At 41.5% G+C, this 14796-nt stretch overlaps 1 protein-coding gene across 3 annotated transcripts; it reads right to left on the reverse strand.

The window, feature by feature from the left end:
* Positions 1-1714: 1714 nt before the first annotated feature.
* Positions 1715-14742, reverse strand: SDHAF2 (succinate dehydrogenase complex assembly factor 2). Of its 3 annotated transcripts, none has more exons than XM_054563672.1 (4): positions 14600-14648; positions 10446-10669; positions 10256-10365; positions 1715-2393 (listed from the first exon to the last, which is right to left on the reverse strand). In XM_054563672.1, exons 2-4 carry the CDS (start codon positions 10667-10669, stop codon positions 2263-2265), a joined length of 465 nt encoding a protein of 154 aa, XP_054419647.1. In that variant the 5' UTR covers positions 14600-14648; the 3' UTR covers positions 1715-2262. The 3 variants fall into 3 exon arrangements, with proteins under 3 accessions (XP_054419647.1, XP_054419646.1, XP_054419645.1); XM_054563671.1 differs by lacking the exon at positions 14600-14648 and adding an exon at positions 14376-14570; XM_054563670.1 differs by having other exon boundaries at positions 1717-2393; positions 14640-14742.
* Between the last annotated feature and the right edge of the window lie 54 nt (positions 14743-14796).

Consider the following 14796-nt stretch of genomic DNA (forward strand, 5'->3'; position numbering starts at 1 on the left):
AAGAACTTTGCATGCCTCTCATCTGACCCTGACCACTGGTTAAGAAGGGAGCGGCACCATCCTCGCTTCATAAATGAGGAAACCAAGGCTCAGGCCAATTCATTTATCCAACAAGTAAGCAGCAGAGCCAGGATTTGAACTTGTAACCAGTGCCTACACTGCTTCCTCCCTTAACGAGAGTGACCCTGGGTGACTCCGTGCTTACATGGGGAAGCATCTGGCAGCTTCCTGCCCCCGAGGTGACATGGAGGTCACGCCTCAGAATTGTCAAGTTTCTTTGCTGTCACTTTTCAAAGCATAGATTTCTACCCAGTTTCCAACAGTAAGGTGGTGAGTTCAAGTACAAAGTTTGCGAGATTTGGAAGCAGATTGAACTGAACGAGATTCTGGCTTTTTGACTGAAGAGCTTCTTGACCTTGGACAAATTACTCTCTCTGAGGTCCCTTTCTCATCTACAAAATAGGCATAACAGCTCCTGTCTGCAGAGGTGCTGTGAAGCTTGAGGTGAAAGCTCGTTCTCTCTCTGCTCCTTAGCCAGGGAATGGAGGAGCAGGCAGGGCCACAAGGAGGCTCCAAAGGGGAATCCCTGTAGCTCAGCGATGCTGGAAACGTGGACTTCCTCTCTGGGCACAACTCTGGTGATCACCGACCACCTGCGTGCCACCTCTGGCCAGCCTTCCTGAGGCCGCGCCTTTAGATGGCGCTGGCCCCTTCGGGGTGATGACCGTTGTCAGAGGATCACAGCTCCGAGGGCAAAAGCCCTCCTGTGAGGCCACCCCTAGCAACACAGACATCTTCTGGCGCTAGGGCTAAACACTTCCAACGAATTCATTCTGACATCTCGTTTGGGTTTTTTTCCAATTAAAATAATTGGGAAGACTGCAGAAATATAGAAAAATTTTCTTACAGTGTTATATGGAAACAAAACCTGTGATGATGACCTTGTAAAACTCTATAAACATGTCTGTGTATTATACGAGGACAATATTAAGTGATTGTGTGAGGGCTGGAAATTGTGATTTTCCTTTTTTAAAACATTCAATTATCATTCAGTTTACAAAGAACGTTTTAGATACAATCTGATGGGAAGGAAGCTGACTTTTAAGCAGCATGCGCACACCATTCCTGCTTGCAGCCCTCGTTCTGCGGGCTGCGCCTTTCCCAGATTCGGTTCCGGGGCTTGGACCAGCTTCCTTTGGCAGGAAGAACCATCCTGGGCTGGGAGGGGAGACGTGCACCTGTACAAGGCCCTGGGCTGCCCAGGGAAGCTACCCACCCGCAGCTGGTCGCCTCTTATTCACGGAGCGCCCGTCTGGCTGGATGAGCTAGCGCATCCGCTTCCCTGCAGTGCCCTCCTGTGGCAGAGGCCTGCCAGGCACCAGCCAGGCCTGACCACCTACAACACGGGCCCCTTGTTTTTTCCTTTTCTTTTAAAAAATATTTTTAACCCTGCCCGGATGGCTCAGTTGGTTAGAGTGTTCTCCTAACACTCCAAGGTTGTGGGTTTGATCCCCAGTCAGGGCATGTACAAGCATCAACCAATGCATGTGTAAGTAAGCGAAACTACAAACTGATGTGCTTCTCTTTCTCTCTCTGTTCCCCCCTTTCCTCTCTCTCTAAAATCAATAAGCACATTTTAAAAAATGTTTTAAATGAGCTAATTTTTAAAGGAATTATTGGGCATATAACATTAAGTAGGAGCCATCACAAAAACTATTAATATTGCAGTTTTTCTTTAATCACTATGTTTTCTATAGGCAAAGTAGATACACATTTATGAAATAACAAAATCTGCTTCTTTTTTAAATGGCTGATTTCAGAAGAACTAGTGAAAGGATATTCAGCATTGTTGGTTGTAGGTGAATCTTAATTTTAAAGGTCATTTCAAAAAAGCAAATAATTCTGCTTCTTTTTAAAATATCGGATTTCAGAAAAACTAATAAAAGTAAATTCAGCAGTGTTGGTTGCAGGTGAATCTTAATTTTAAAAGCAATTTCAAAAAATCAAATAAATAAAAAATAAAGGCCCTCACACATATCTGGAGGCCCTCATGCTTCTAAACCACTTTGGAGGCCTAGGACTGAACAAAAGGGTGTTACAATGAGACACTGAGCATGTCCTAAGGGAGGTGGGTCCATCCCTCAGGGCAGGAGGGTCCAGGTGAGCTGAGTGTCCAAGGAAAAGCAGGAAGTCAAAGCCAGCATCTGTCATAAGCACTAGGGTCCATGGCCTGAGCCCCCACAGCAGGCAGGGGAGCACAGCTCATTGTGGCTTTTCAAAGAGGTATTCGAGATCTGGGGCACGCAGTCTCTGTTCTTTGTTTTTGTTTTTAGCAAAGTCTCTCAGCAGTGCCATGACTTCATTTTCAAATATTTCTGGGGCTGGTTTTGCTTCTGCAAGAGAAGAATGGGCAGAAAGAATTATGTCAGTCAGTCAATATTTAGGCAAAAGGATCTTGAAACTTGAAACTCGGGCCTGGGCCAAGAGTCCCGGGAATTACACAGACTGTCTCCATTCTTCCTCTAAATACACAGAGCAGCCTGCTTGCGGAAATAGTTCTGTTGGAACAGCGGCTCCTGTGGGCTTACATGGTCGTTCATGGCTGCTTTTGTGCTACGATGTGGAGTAGCTGCAGCAGAGACCATAGGACCACGGGACTGAGATAGCCACCACCTGGTCATGAACAAGTTTGCCAACCTCTGGCCTGTCCGGTCTCGGCTGTCCTATTTTACTCTGCATTTGGTATTTCAGTTGCTTTCTGGGCATTATGTTTCCCCTTCTAGTCTACACATTTCCTGAGGCAAAGGTCCTTGGTTGTTAGTGACAGAAACTAATTAACTGAAGTAAAGTTAAGCCAAAAGGAATTTATTGGGAGGCCATTAGAAGCACACAAAAGCGACATGAACCTGAGGAAGCAGATTTCAACGACAAAGGCACAGAAAACGCAGCAATGTGAATGCCATCCAGTCTAATGGGAAGCAGCTGGGCAGGGTACAGCTCACCTTCAGCATCTCTTCCCACCCTGAGACACTCCAGATTCCAATGACAAGCAAAGCCTCCCATCGTGAAAGCTCAGGTAATGTGTTCTGGAATTACCCTCCTTATCAAGGCTACATACAATGCTAGGAGGGGAATTCATTAAAACAAAGTTTCAATCCCCCTCACTCAGCACAGAACCTAGCATCCAGTGGGTCGGGCATCTGGGGTTTCTTCTGTAATGATCAAAACAAGCCCTGCCTGGTGTGACTCAGTGGACTGAGTGTTGGTCTGCAAACCAAAGGCCGCTGGTTTGATTCGTAGTCAGGGCACATGCCTGGATTTTGGGCCAGGTCCCCAGTACAGGATGCATAAGAGGCAACCACACACGGATGCTTCTCTCCTTCTCTTTCTCCCTCCCTTCCTCTCTCTAAAAATAAATAAAATCTTAAAAAACAAAACAAAACACAAACCAAAAGAAAAAGCAGCTTAAAAAAAAAAATAAGATCAAGGGTATTTAGGTTCTCCCCCTAGGATGTTGAAAGTTGGAAAGACCACTGCTCTGTTCACATCCTAACAACAAAAAGCCAAGTAAACTACATATCCCATGAGTCTTGAGGTCATAAGAGAGCTGAGGCCACAGGGCAACCATGCAGAATAAATGTAAGGAAAGAGAGGTCCCTTGAAGGAGAAATTGGACGTGAGCACTTGCTCACCTGAGACAGAGAACAGGAAGAAGAGACACTGGGCATGATACAAACAGGGTAAAATGATTCAGCTGCAATGCTTAATGACCAGCTAAAAGCCAACTGTGGACAGACACAGGGGAGTTCGTACCCACCTACCAGTTCTTCTCAAGAAACCTGCACTGAGACCTGGCTGGTATAGCTCAGTGGATTGGGTGCTGGCCTACAAACCAAAGGGTTGCCAGTTCGATTCCCAGTCAGGCACGTGCCTGGGTTGTGGGCCTGGTCTCCAGTTGGGGGCATGTGAGAGGCAACCATCCATTGGTGTTTGTCTCCCTCTCTTTCTCCTTCCTTTCCCCTCTCTCTAAAAATAAATAAATAAAATTGGAAAGGAAGGAAGGAAGAAATCAATCTGCTCTGAGTATTCTCTTGACAAAGACTGAGTTTGGAACAGGAGGCCGGAGAAAGCCTCCCTCACCAATGCGGGCCAGGAGAGTAGCAGACAACTATGCAAAGAAAGCTTATCGCCCCGCCCAGCCCTGGTCTTCTACAGAACAAAAGCCTCAGGCGACTGGGGGCAGGTCAGCAAATCCTGTCTTCTACAGGGCACAGAGGAGGACCCATTTGGGCTGGTGAAAGGGTAAAAGGAAAATAAATCCTCTCTCCTGTGGAATGAACAGGGTCGCCAAGACGGCCCACCTCCAAGACCCAGGTCCACAGGGACTGAAGCTGGGCCAGGATAACAGAGAAAGCCCTCCCAACCTCCCCCTCCCCAAACTAACAAGCACCACGTAGGAAGCAACAAGAATCTCCAACTGGGGGAGGCTAAACACAGGGAGAGATTCCCTTTGAGGCAGAGAAATAAAGGGACAACTGAAAGCTGAGGGTAGAACCGGGACATTGAGAAATACCCTCTGGAAACTCAGCTCCCACCCTAAGCACATGGTAACAGTAGAGGCTGGTGGGCACTGAAGGGAGCCAAATCAATAACAAATCCAAAGTGAGCTCAATTCCTAACTAGGCTGACTTGATCCCGATGCTAGCAGCCAAGGTAGAAGCATGCCCATTTCTAGACATAAATACTACTTACCTCGGTCTCTATTGTCTTACTCATAATGTCTAACATTCAGTCAAACATTATGAGATACACACACACTGTGAAGGGAGAAAGCAATCAACAGAAACAGAAAAAGAGATGACCCAGATGTTAGACTATTAAGGAACTTAAAGTGGCTATGACGAGTACATAAAAGAATCTAGTAGAAAAAGTAGACAAAGTGTATGAACAAATGAGGAATTCCAGCAGAGAGTTAGAAAATGTAAAAGTCAAATGACAACGTTAAAAATAAAAATAAGCAAATAAGCAGACTGACCTCAACAGGTCCCTCATGAGATCTGACACAGTCAAGAATTAGTGAACCAAAGGTAGGTCAATAGATGTTATCCAATACAAACTACCCAAACTGATACATAAAGAAAAAGAGTGAGACACAAAGTAATTCCAAACGCTATAAAATAACAGTAAACAGTCTAACCTAAGCGTAATTGGATCCAACATGCTCAGAGAACCCCAAGCAGGGTAAATACCAAAAACAAGCATCTAGGCAGTCATATTCAAGCTGCTAGAAACCAAAGATAAAATGTTGAAAACATTCCAAAAGAAAAGATGCATTATATACAAAGGAACAAAGACACAGCAGACCTCTTGTCAGAAACTAGGCAAACCTGAAAACGACACATGGTAACACTGGAGAAGGTGGTGGTATGCTGAAGGTAAGTAATCAAAAGAAGAAACCCAAATCCAGCTCAACTCCCGACCACGCTGAATCGTGCACACTAACAGCCTGGCCAAAAAAAAAAAAAAAGTGTGCTCCTATGAAGTGATGAAAGAAAAATTGTGAACTTGTATTCCATATCCAATGACAATATCTTTCAAAAATGAGAAACACAGAGAATTCATAAGAGCAGACCTGCACTACAACAAATATTAAAAGAAATTCTTTAAGACTATACCAGATAGAAACGTGGATCTACATAAATAAATGAAGATCTCCAAAGACGATTAAAATGAAGGTAAAAATAAAATATACTTTATATATTATAATATAAATGTTATATATTATGTTATCCATATATTTACAAATACTATATATTATAATTTATAAATATAAAGTATTCTTTTCCTTATTTTAAATTGCTCTAAAGGTAACTGTCTCAAGCAAAAACAATACAACTGTGGCACAGGCTTATAGCATAAGTAAAAAAAAAGGATGACAACAGCAGCACAAAAGATGGGAGGGAGGATGTGGAGTAGACTATTGTAAAGTTCTTACATTATAGATGAAGCAGTATAATATTACTTGAAGGCAGACTGTGATTAATTAAAGATGTATACTACAAACCTTAGGGCAATCACTAAAAAAATTATAAGGAGAGGTATAAATAATAAACCAACAGTGGAGTAAAGTGAAATTTAAAATACTCAATTAAAAAACCTCATGGAAATAGAGGGGAAAAGGAAGAAAGAACAGATGGAATAAATAGGAAACAAACAGATGGTAAATTTTAAATGCAACCACACTGATAATTAATTATATGCAAATGGCCAAAAGACACTAGAGACCATAATATTGGACAAAAAAATTAATAAATAAAGACTGTATATGTTGTCTATAAGAAGCTCCACTTAAAGTAAAAGAATGGTGGTCAGCAGACTTCTAAGTTGGCCCCCAGTATTGCCCACTCTCCTGTTGTACATGCCTTGTGTAACCCCCCCGACTGTGAATCTGATGGATTTCACTCCCACGATTAGGTAATGTTATTATGGCACAGTTGGCCTTAGGGCAGGGAAATTATCCAAGTGGTTCTGACCTCATCACATGAGCTCTATAAAAGCAGAGTCATCTCTAGCAGGTGACAGAAGGGGCAATCAGACCAATCTGAAGCAGGAGAGGGATTCCATGTGAGGGAGGACCTCCACTGCTGAAACGGAGGGTGCCATCGGGGTGAAGATCTGAGAGTGACCTCTAGAAGCTGGAGTCCCACAACTCAACCCTACCAGCCTGAATGAGTTTCCAGACAAGAGTATAAAACAGCTGACTCTGATTTCAGACTGTGAGATCTGGACAGAGCTTCCGACGTATGAGCTAATGAATAGGTGTTGTTTAAAGTCACTAAGTTTGTTGTAATTTATCACATAGCAAAGAAAACTAATATAGATGGAAAATCACATACCATGCACACACTAATCAGAAGAATTAGTGTCTAAATTACGACCAGACACTTTGGAACAAGGCATATTATCAGCAATAAAGACAGATATTATATAATGAGAAAGAAGTCAATTCATCAAGAAGATATAACAATCCTAACGTGTCTTCACATAATAACAGAGCTTCAAAAGATATGAAACAAAAACTTAAAGAACTGAAAGGAGTAATAAATCCACTGTTATAGGTGGAGATTTCAATACTCCTCTCTTATTACCTGATAGAACAAGAACAGAGAAAATCATCCAGGATACAGAAGACATGAAGAACAACATTAAACCAACCTGACCTAGCTGGTATTTACAGAATACTTCACCCACAAGTGCAGAACACAGATGATGTTCAAATAAATGCAAATTCAACAGTTTTCAAGACACCCATGTTTCTGGCCATTAAACAAATTCCAAGAAATTTAAAAAAACTGAAATTGTACAACATATGTTCTGTGATCACAATGAAATAAATAACAGAAAAATATCTGGAAAATCTGGAAATTTTTGAAAATTAGACATGCTTCTAAATAACTCATAGGTAAAAGAGAAAATGTATTTTTTAGGATTTTATTTATTTATTTTAGAGAGATTTTAGGAGAAAGAAAGGGAAACATCAATATGTGAGAGGCACATTGATCGGTTGCCTCTTGCATGCCCCAACTGGGAACCTGGCCCGTAACCTAGGCACATGCCCTGATCAGGAATCGAACCTGTGCCATTTTGGTTCACAGGCTAGTGCTCAATCCACTGATCCACATCACCCAGGGCTGAAATTAGGAAATATTTTGAACTGAATAAAAATAAAAACGAAACACATCCAAATTTGTAACATGAAGCTAAAGCACTGCTTAGATGGAAATTTAAATGTTCATAGTTAAAAAGAAAGTCTCAATCCAATCAGCTCTGCTTTCACCTTAAGAAACTAGAAAAAGAGCAAATTAAGCCCAATGCAAGCAGAAGGAAATAATAAACGTAAGAGCAGAAATCAATGAAACTGAAAACAGAAAAAGAAACATCAGTGAAATCAAAAGCGGGTTCTTTGAAAAGATATATTGAAGGGGACTAAATGGTAATAGAAAAAGATACAATAAAGATTATATTTTTAAAAAAGAAAAGACATATTGATAAGCTTCTAGCCAGACTGACCAAGGGAAAAAAAAAGCCCAGAAATTACCAATATTAGAAATAAAGGAGGGGCCTCACCACAGCTCTTCAGACATTAAAACACAAAGGGAAAACTACAAACAACTTTATGCTCATAGATCCAACAACTTATGTGACACGGGCAAATTTACTGAAAGACACAAACTAATAAATCTCACCTAAGAATAAATAGCTAACTTGAATGGTTCCACGGGTATTAAAAAACACTTGACTTTTCAGTTAAAAACTTCTAACAAAGGAAACCCCGGATCCAGATGGTTTCACTAACAAATTCTATCAAATATTTAAGGAAGAATCAAGTTACAAATCAGGTTACAAAACACTGATAATAAATCAGGTTACAAAACATGGTAATAAATCAGGTTACAAAACATTGAGACTCCCATCTTGCTAGTAGACTCTCTTTATTACCTTTTTGGTTTGCAAGCTGCCATGTGGGAAAGGCCCATCTGACAAAGAACAGAAGGCCACAGCCAGCAGGGACGGAAGAGCCCATGAGGCTAAATTCTACCAACACCAGAGCAGGAGCCTGAAGCAGACCCTCCCCTAGTCACGCCTCCAAATGAGGTACCTTGACTGCAACCTCCTGACTGACGGAAGGAGAGGACCCAGCAACGCCATGCCTGGACTCCGGACCCACAGGAATAATGAGGTAATAAGTACGGGTTGTTTTAAGCCAATAAGTTTTAGAGTAATGTGTTAGGCAGCCATAGATAATACGCTGATTAAAGAAATCAAAGACCTAAAAAAATGGAGATATAGTGTGTTCATAGATTAGATGATTCTAAATTGCTGTAAGAATCTTGCCAAATTCATCTGAGGTAACCCAACGCCAATCAAAATCCAATTAAGGTTTTCTTTTTTTGAGAAGCTGATTCTAAAACTATAAAATTCCCAGGACAGAGAAAATCTTTGTGACTTTAGATTAGACTTTGTGACTTTAGATTTAAACTTTAACAGTACCAAAAGCACAATGCATTATTGCATTTTATACTTGGAACCTACAGAATGGCTTCTATTGTATGATGCTTACTGAGTGGAAACAAAAAACCCCAGAAGATCAAGAGCATGAGAGAAAGAGATGAGATATCCCCTAATATCCACTCTCTCTTTTTTTCTTAATAGAATTTCCAATTTAGTTGGACACATGGAATAGACTATATCATTTCTTCTTTATCACACAGTATGGCCATATCTAAATTGTGGCCAATGGAAAATAAGTGGAAGTACAGTGCATAATTTCCTGAGAAGGACTATAAAGAATTGGGTGTGCCCTTCTACACGCCTTTTCCCGGCTGACCTGTGGACATGACAGTTAGAGCCTCAGCAGCCATCTTGGACCACAAGGTAGATGACACGTTCTAGGGATGAAGAAGTGGCAAGTCAAGAGGGTTCTACCGTAGGACTCTTTCTTTTTTTAAGATTTACTTACTTATTTATTTTTAGAGAGGTGGGGGAAAGAGAGGGAGAAGAAGAGGGAGAGAAACACCAATGTATTAGAGAGACATCAATCGGTTGCCTCTCCCACACCCCTAATGGGGGCACCTGGTCCGAAACCCAGGTATATGCTCTGACTGGGAGTCAAACCAGCAACCTTTTGGTTCACAGTTCGGCACTCAATCCACTGAGCCACACCAGCCAGGGCTTGACCTTAAGACTTTTTAAACGCCCCCTGCATGTGCCTACACTGGACTTCTGTTACGAGAAAGGGAAATAGAGCTCAGTCTTGCTTAAGCCATTATTGTTTTTTATTTTTTATTTTTAAACTCACAGCCAAAGCTAATCCTAACCATACACGGTGAGATTTCATTCCTCACAAAGGCAGTGCCAGAGTGAGACTCATGAGGAACTCTTGCTACACAGGTTATGGAGCTGCCAGTTCCAGTCCATTCCCAGCTTAGTTTCTCTTCAACCTTCCTGATACCTATATAATTTCACTACATTCCCTTTTTGCTTAAATTACACACAATAGGTTTCTACTGTTAGCAAACAAAGAACCTTAACTAATCAAACACATTTTATACACTGTAGAAAAATTTGAAGTGTTTTGGTTGAGTGTCTATTTGTATGAGCAAAAGAAAAAAAAATTGCCACGGATATAATTCTGGACTCGAATCAGCCCAAGTCATCCTGTTTTACACATTAGGCCGCTTTTCATGCCCAGTACCTGTAGCCCAGTAGTAAATATCCCAGTCATTACTGGGCTCATTGATCAGGCGATCATAGAGGTTCAGCTGTTTCTCTGTCATGTGGTGCAGATATTCTTTAGCAAAGAGGCTAAAAATGACACAGAGAGAGAGAGGTTAAAAATTGTCCCCAGTCAAAGAGAAGTGACCCCAAGACTCCCGTGTCCTCACCTGAGCAGAATGCAGTTCTCCAGCATCCCCCGCTTCCTGCTCTCATAGAGCAGGCGCGCTCTTTTGGTTTCTATGGATTCATCGGTTCGTTCCTGCCACGGAGGCAAAGGGATTTCAATCATATCTTTCTGGGAGTCTGTCGGGCTGTCACCTCTGTAGAACCGGCTGAATGATGTCATGCTGAGCAAAGGAGACACTAGGTGGCGCCTTGACAGAGCAAGCATCTGAAACAAGTAAACCACATTTTTTTTTAACATCAAATAACATCATTGCCATCTGCTCAACATCTACTAGGCATCAAATACATTTGATCTCATTTAGTCCTTAAAAAGCTATGCTGATACTGATCCCACTTTATGGAAGCTGAAGCTCAAAGAGCGTAAATAACTTACCAAGGTTACCCAAATAGTAACTGTAGTTAGAACTGAAGCCTAGTTCTAACTGCAAACATGTTCTTAACCATTGCCCTTCCAGAAATTCTTCAGCAGAAATATTTTCTCCTTCCTTAAATTCCCTTATGGTATGATCAGTATTCTAGTTATTTGACTGAGTTAAGATCTGAGCACACAATGATGGCATGGACCCAAATCCTCCAAGGCCTCCTGATCTAGAGAAAGGCAAAAACTATCAAGATGCAACGAGAAAGTGGTAACATCAGCAAGATCGCAGAATAGGAAGCCTCACATTCTCCTCCCACAGTCTCACATATGCAGGCCAATGCCCTTTATGAGAAATCCAGAAACCAGTTTAGAGGTTCCTAACCCCCAGACAAGCACAAAAACAGCTGTATCAAAGCTGGAAGGAAAACTCATGACACTCATTTACCATAGTTCCTGCCCCTAGCTCAGCCTGGGGCAACTGAAGAAAATTCTTAGCTCCTGGTTTCTCCAAAGGGGAATAATGAGAAGCCTGAAACATACGTCCAATGTGCAGACTTGCTTAGTGTTTGTCCTCTCTGAATCTAATTGCTGACAGGAAAGGACGCCGGGTTGGGGGCTGCTAAGAACACAGGTGAGGTTTTGGACTAGCACACACTTGTCCACCATGTTCACTACTGCTGGCTCAGCACAGAAGCAGCAGAAAAACCCCAACTCCTGGCTTCTTCCTGGGGAGGTAAGAGTTGGGATGTATGTCCAATGTTCCAGCCTTTGGGGGAGGTATCTGAGAGAATGGTTTCTGTCTCATCTGCCTCAGAGCACTGATAGGACCCAGCATACGCTAAATGCCAGCAGCCTCTGAAGACAAAAAGAGAACTGGAAAGCTTGATGCTGCTCCAGAGGACTCATGGGAGACAGGGGCCAATACAGCTTGGCAGCCTCTCCCTTGAGAAGGGAAGAAGAAGGGAGCAGGCATCCAAAATTCCTGCTTTCCAAGGAGCTGCTCAAGAAATTGGTTTCTGTCTTCACCAACTTGCAGCTTTGATGGGACCTGGAATACTCTAGAAGCTTAGGGACTACTGAGACCAAGAGGAGCTGGGAGGCTTGTGGCAGCTCCACAGAATCTGCAGTACCACAGACAGACACCAGAGGGAGGAAGAGGTTAATGAGTTTCTGAAAACAGCCAGCAAATCGTCTGATTGGAAATTTATGTCCACAAACCCAGAGCAGATACACGCAAAACAGTTGAGGGAGCCCCCCCAGAATCTCGATCAGGGCTGAGTGGTGAAAGTCTTTCCTTGTACAAAGCCAGTCCAAAACTACTGTGAGAGGTGGCTGTTTTTTCAAAGGACTGAATCCCAACACAAAGTTGTACAGGATGTGACAAAACAAGGAACTGTAGCCCAATCAAAAAAACAAAGTCTCCAGAAACTGACCCAAAAGAAACAGAGATATGTGAATTACCTGACAAAGAACCTAAAATAACTGTCATCAAGATGTTCAATTAGCTCAAAAGGATAATGCATGAACAACATGAGAATATCAACAAAGAGGAATATTAAGAAGAACCAAACATAAAGTTTGGAACTGAAGAATAACTGAATTGAAAAATTCAGTATCAGGGTTAAACAGCAGACTTCATCAATCAGAAGAAAGAAACACTAAGATAGGTCATTTAAAATTACCCAGAGAAAGAAAAAGAAAAAAGAATGAGGAAGAGTAAAGTACACCTAAGAGTCTTATGGGACATCAATAAGCAAACCATTATACACATTGTGGGAACCTCAGAAGAAAAAAGAAAGAAGCAGAAAGCTCATTTGAAGAAATAATGGTCAAAAAAAATCTCAAATATTGGAAAACAAATAAACATTCAAATTCAAGAAGCCCAAAGGATCTAAAGTGTACTAGAGAGCAAAACAAAAGCATATGGAAGCATAAAGCTCACTAGCAAAGGTAAATATACAACAAACCCAGAAGACCGCAATACTGTAAAACTGTACATAAATCACTTTTAATTCTGATATAAAAGTTAACAAAAACATTTTTTTAAAAAAAGTATGCCATGACAGACGTGGCTCAGGGTACACAATATAAAACATGTAATTGTAATATTAGTAAATGAAGTGTGAAAGAATAGAAGAGCAGCATTTTGTATGAAATCAAAGTTAAATTGTTATCAGCTTAGAATTATAAGATTTTTTTTGTAAGCTCCACAATAAACACAAAGAAAATACCTGTAGAAGATACACAATAAAAATTTTAAAAGGAGCCAACCAGTGTGGCTCAGTTGGTTGGGCGTCATTCTGCAAAGCAAAGGGTCACAAGTTTGATTCCCGGTCAGGACACATACCTGGGTTGCAAGTGCGGTCCCCGGTTCCCAAGTATACAGGAGGCAACCAACTGATGTATCTCTCTCCCTCTTTCTCCCTCCCTTCCCCTCTCTTTAAAATTAAATAAATAAAATCTTTTTTAAAAATTAGAAATCAGAGCATGTCTCTACTTTAAAAATCCACAAAAGACAAAAAATAATGAGAGGAAAAGGGACAAAGAAGCGACATGACAGACAGAAAACAATTAACAAAATGGCAATAGTAAGTCCTTACTACCAATAATTATTTTAAATGGAAATGTATTAAACTCCCCAACCAAGATACATAGAGTGGCTGAATGGATTTAAAAAACAAAAAAGTTCAACTGTATGCTGTTACAAGAGGCTCCCTTTAGACGTAACGACACATGTAAGTTGAAAAGTAAAAGGACGGAAAAAGGTATTCCATGCAAATGGTAACCAAAAGTGAGCAGAATGCCCCTACTCATATCAAACAAAATAGACTTGAAGTTAAAAACTGTCACAAGATAAAGAAGGACATTATGTAATAATAAAAAGTTCAATTAATCAGAAAGATATGACAATTATAAATACATATGCAATCAACATCAGAGCACCCGAATGTATGAGGCAAGCACTGACAGCACTGAAGAGAGAAATAGCAACACAATCAATAGATTACAATACCCCACTTTCAATAATGGACAGAACATCCAGAGAGAACATCAGTAAGGAAACAGAGGACCCGAACAACACTATAGACCCAATCACCCAAACAAGTATATACAGAACATTCCATCCAACAGCAGCAAGAATACATTCTTCTCAAGCACACTGGGAACATTCTCCAGGATAGATCATGTGTTTAGTTACAGAATAAGTTTGCCTAAGAAGATTGAAATTCCACAGTGGAATGAAACTAGAAATCAATAGCTGAAGGAAAACTGGAAAATTTACAGATATGTTAAATTAAATAACGCACTTAAAGGTTCAAATGAGTCAAAGAAGAAAACGAAAGGGAAATCAGTTAGAAAATATCTTGAAAGACACAACATACAAACTATCAGATATAGTAAAAAGTAGTACTAAGGGAGAAGTATACAGTGGTAAACACCTACATTAAAAAAGAAAGACCTTATGATGCTATGTGAAATCATGATAGGTATTAGAGAAGACTTAAGAACAGAGATTAGGGGCGCCCAGAGGTAGTCGGGCCAGCTCCACCTAGGCAATAGTTGAAATCCGAATTGGGTCTCGCAGGAAGGCTAATCGTTCAAATACTGCAAGACAGGCACACAGTGGGCTCAGGAAACGGTGGAAGCGACTTGAGTCTCCTAATTTTGCAAGATTGACCTCTCCTTGGGTTTGTCCTTGCCCTGGGCTATCAAGCCGTTGGATGCTCCCCACGGTCTCTAAGAGAGCGGATGAAAACGAGATTCAGTCTCTACCGTGGCCCGCCTGGGACCGTTAAACCTCCACCCTCCTCACCCGCGTCAGAGCCGGGAACACGGTGGCCACTGCCATTTTTCCCGACCTGTACCGGAAGCCTGCGGCCCGGAAGCCGGGAACCCCAGGACGCCGGCCTTGCGGAAGACATTTCCCTGCGTATAGCGGAAGTTGCTGTGCGTATGACGCCCGTGGCGGA

The sequence above is a fragment of the Pteronotus mesoamericanus genome, unplaced genomic scaffold (genome assembly GCF_021234165.1).
Source record: "Pteronotus mesoamericanus isolate MK-2021 breed Mesoamerican mustached bat unplaced genomic scaffold, CSHL_Meso_final scaffold_83, whole genome shotgun sequence".
Lineage (NCBI taxonomy): Eukaryota > Metazoa > Chordata > Mammalia > Chiroptera > Mormoopidae > Pteronotus > Pteronotus mesoamericanus.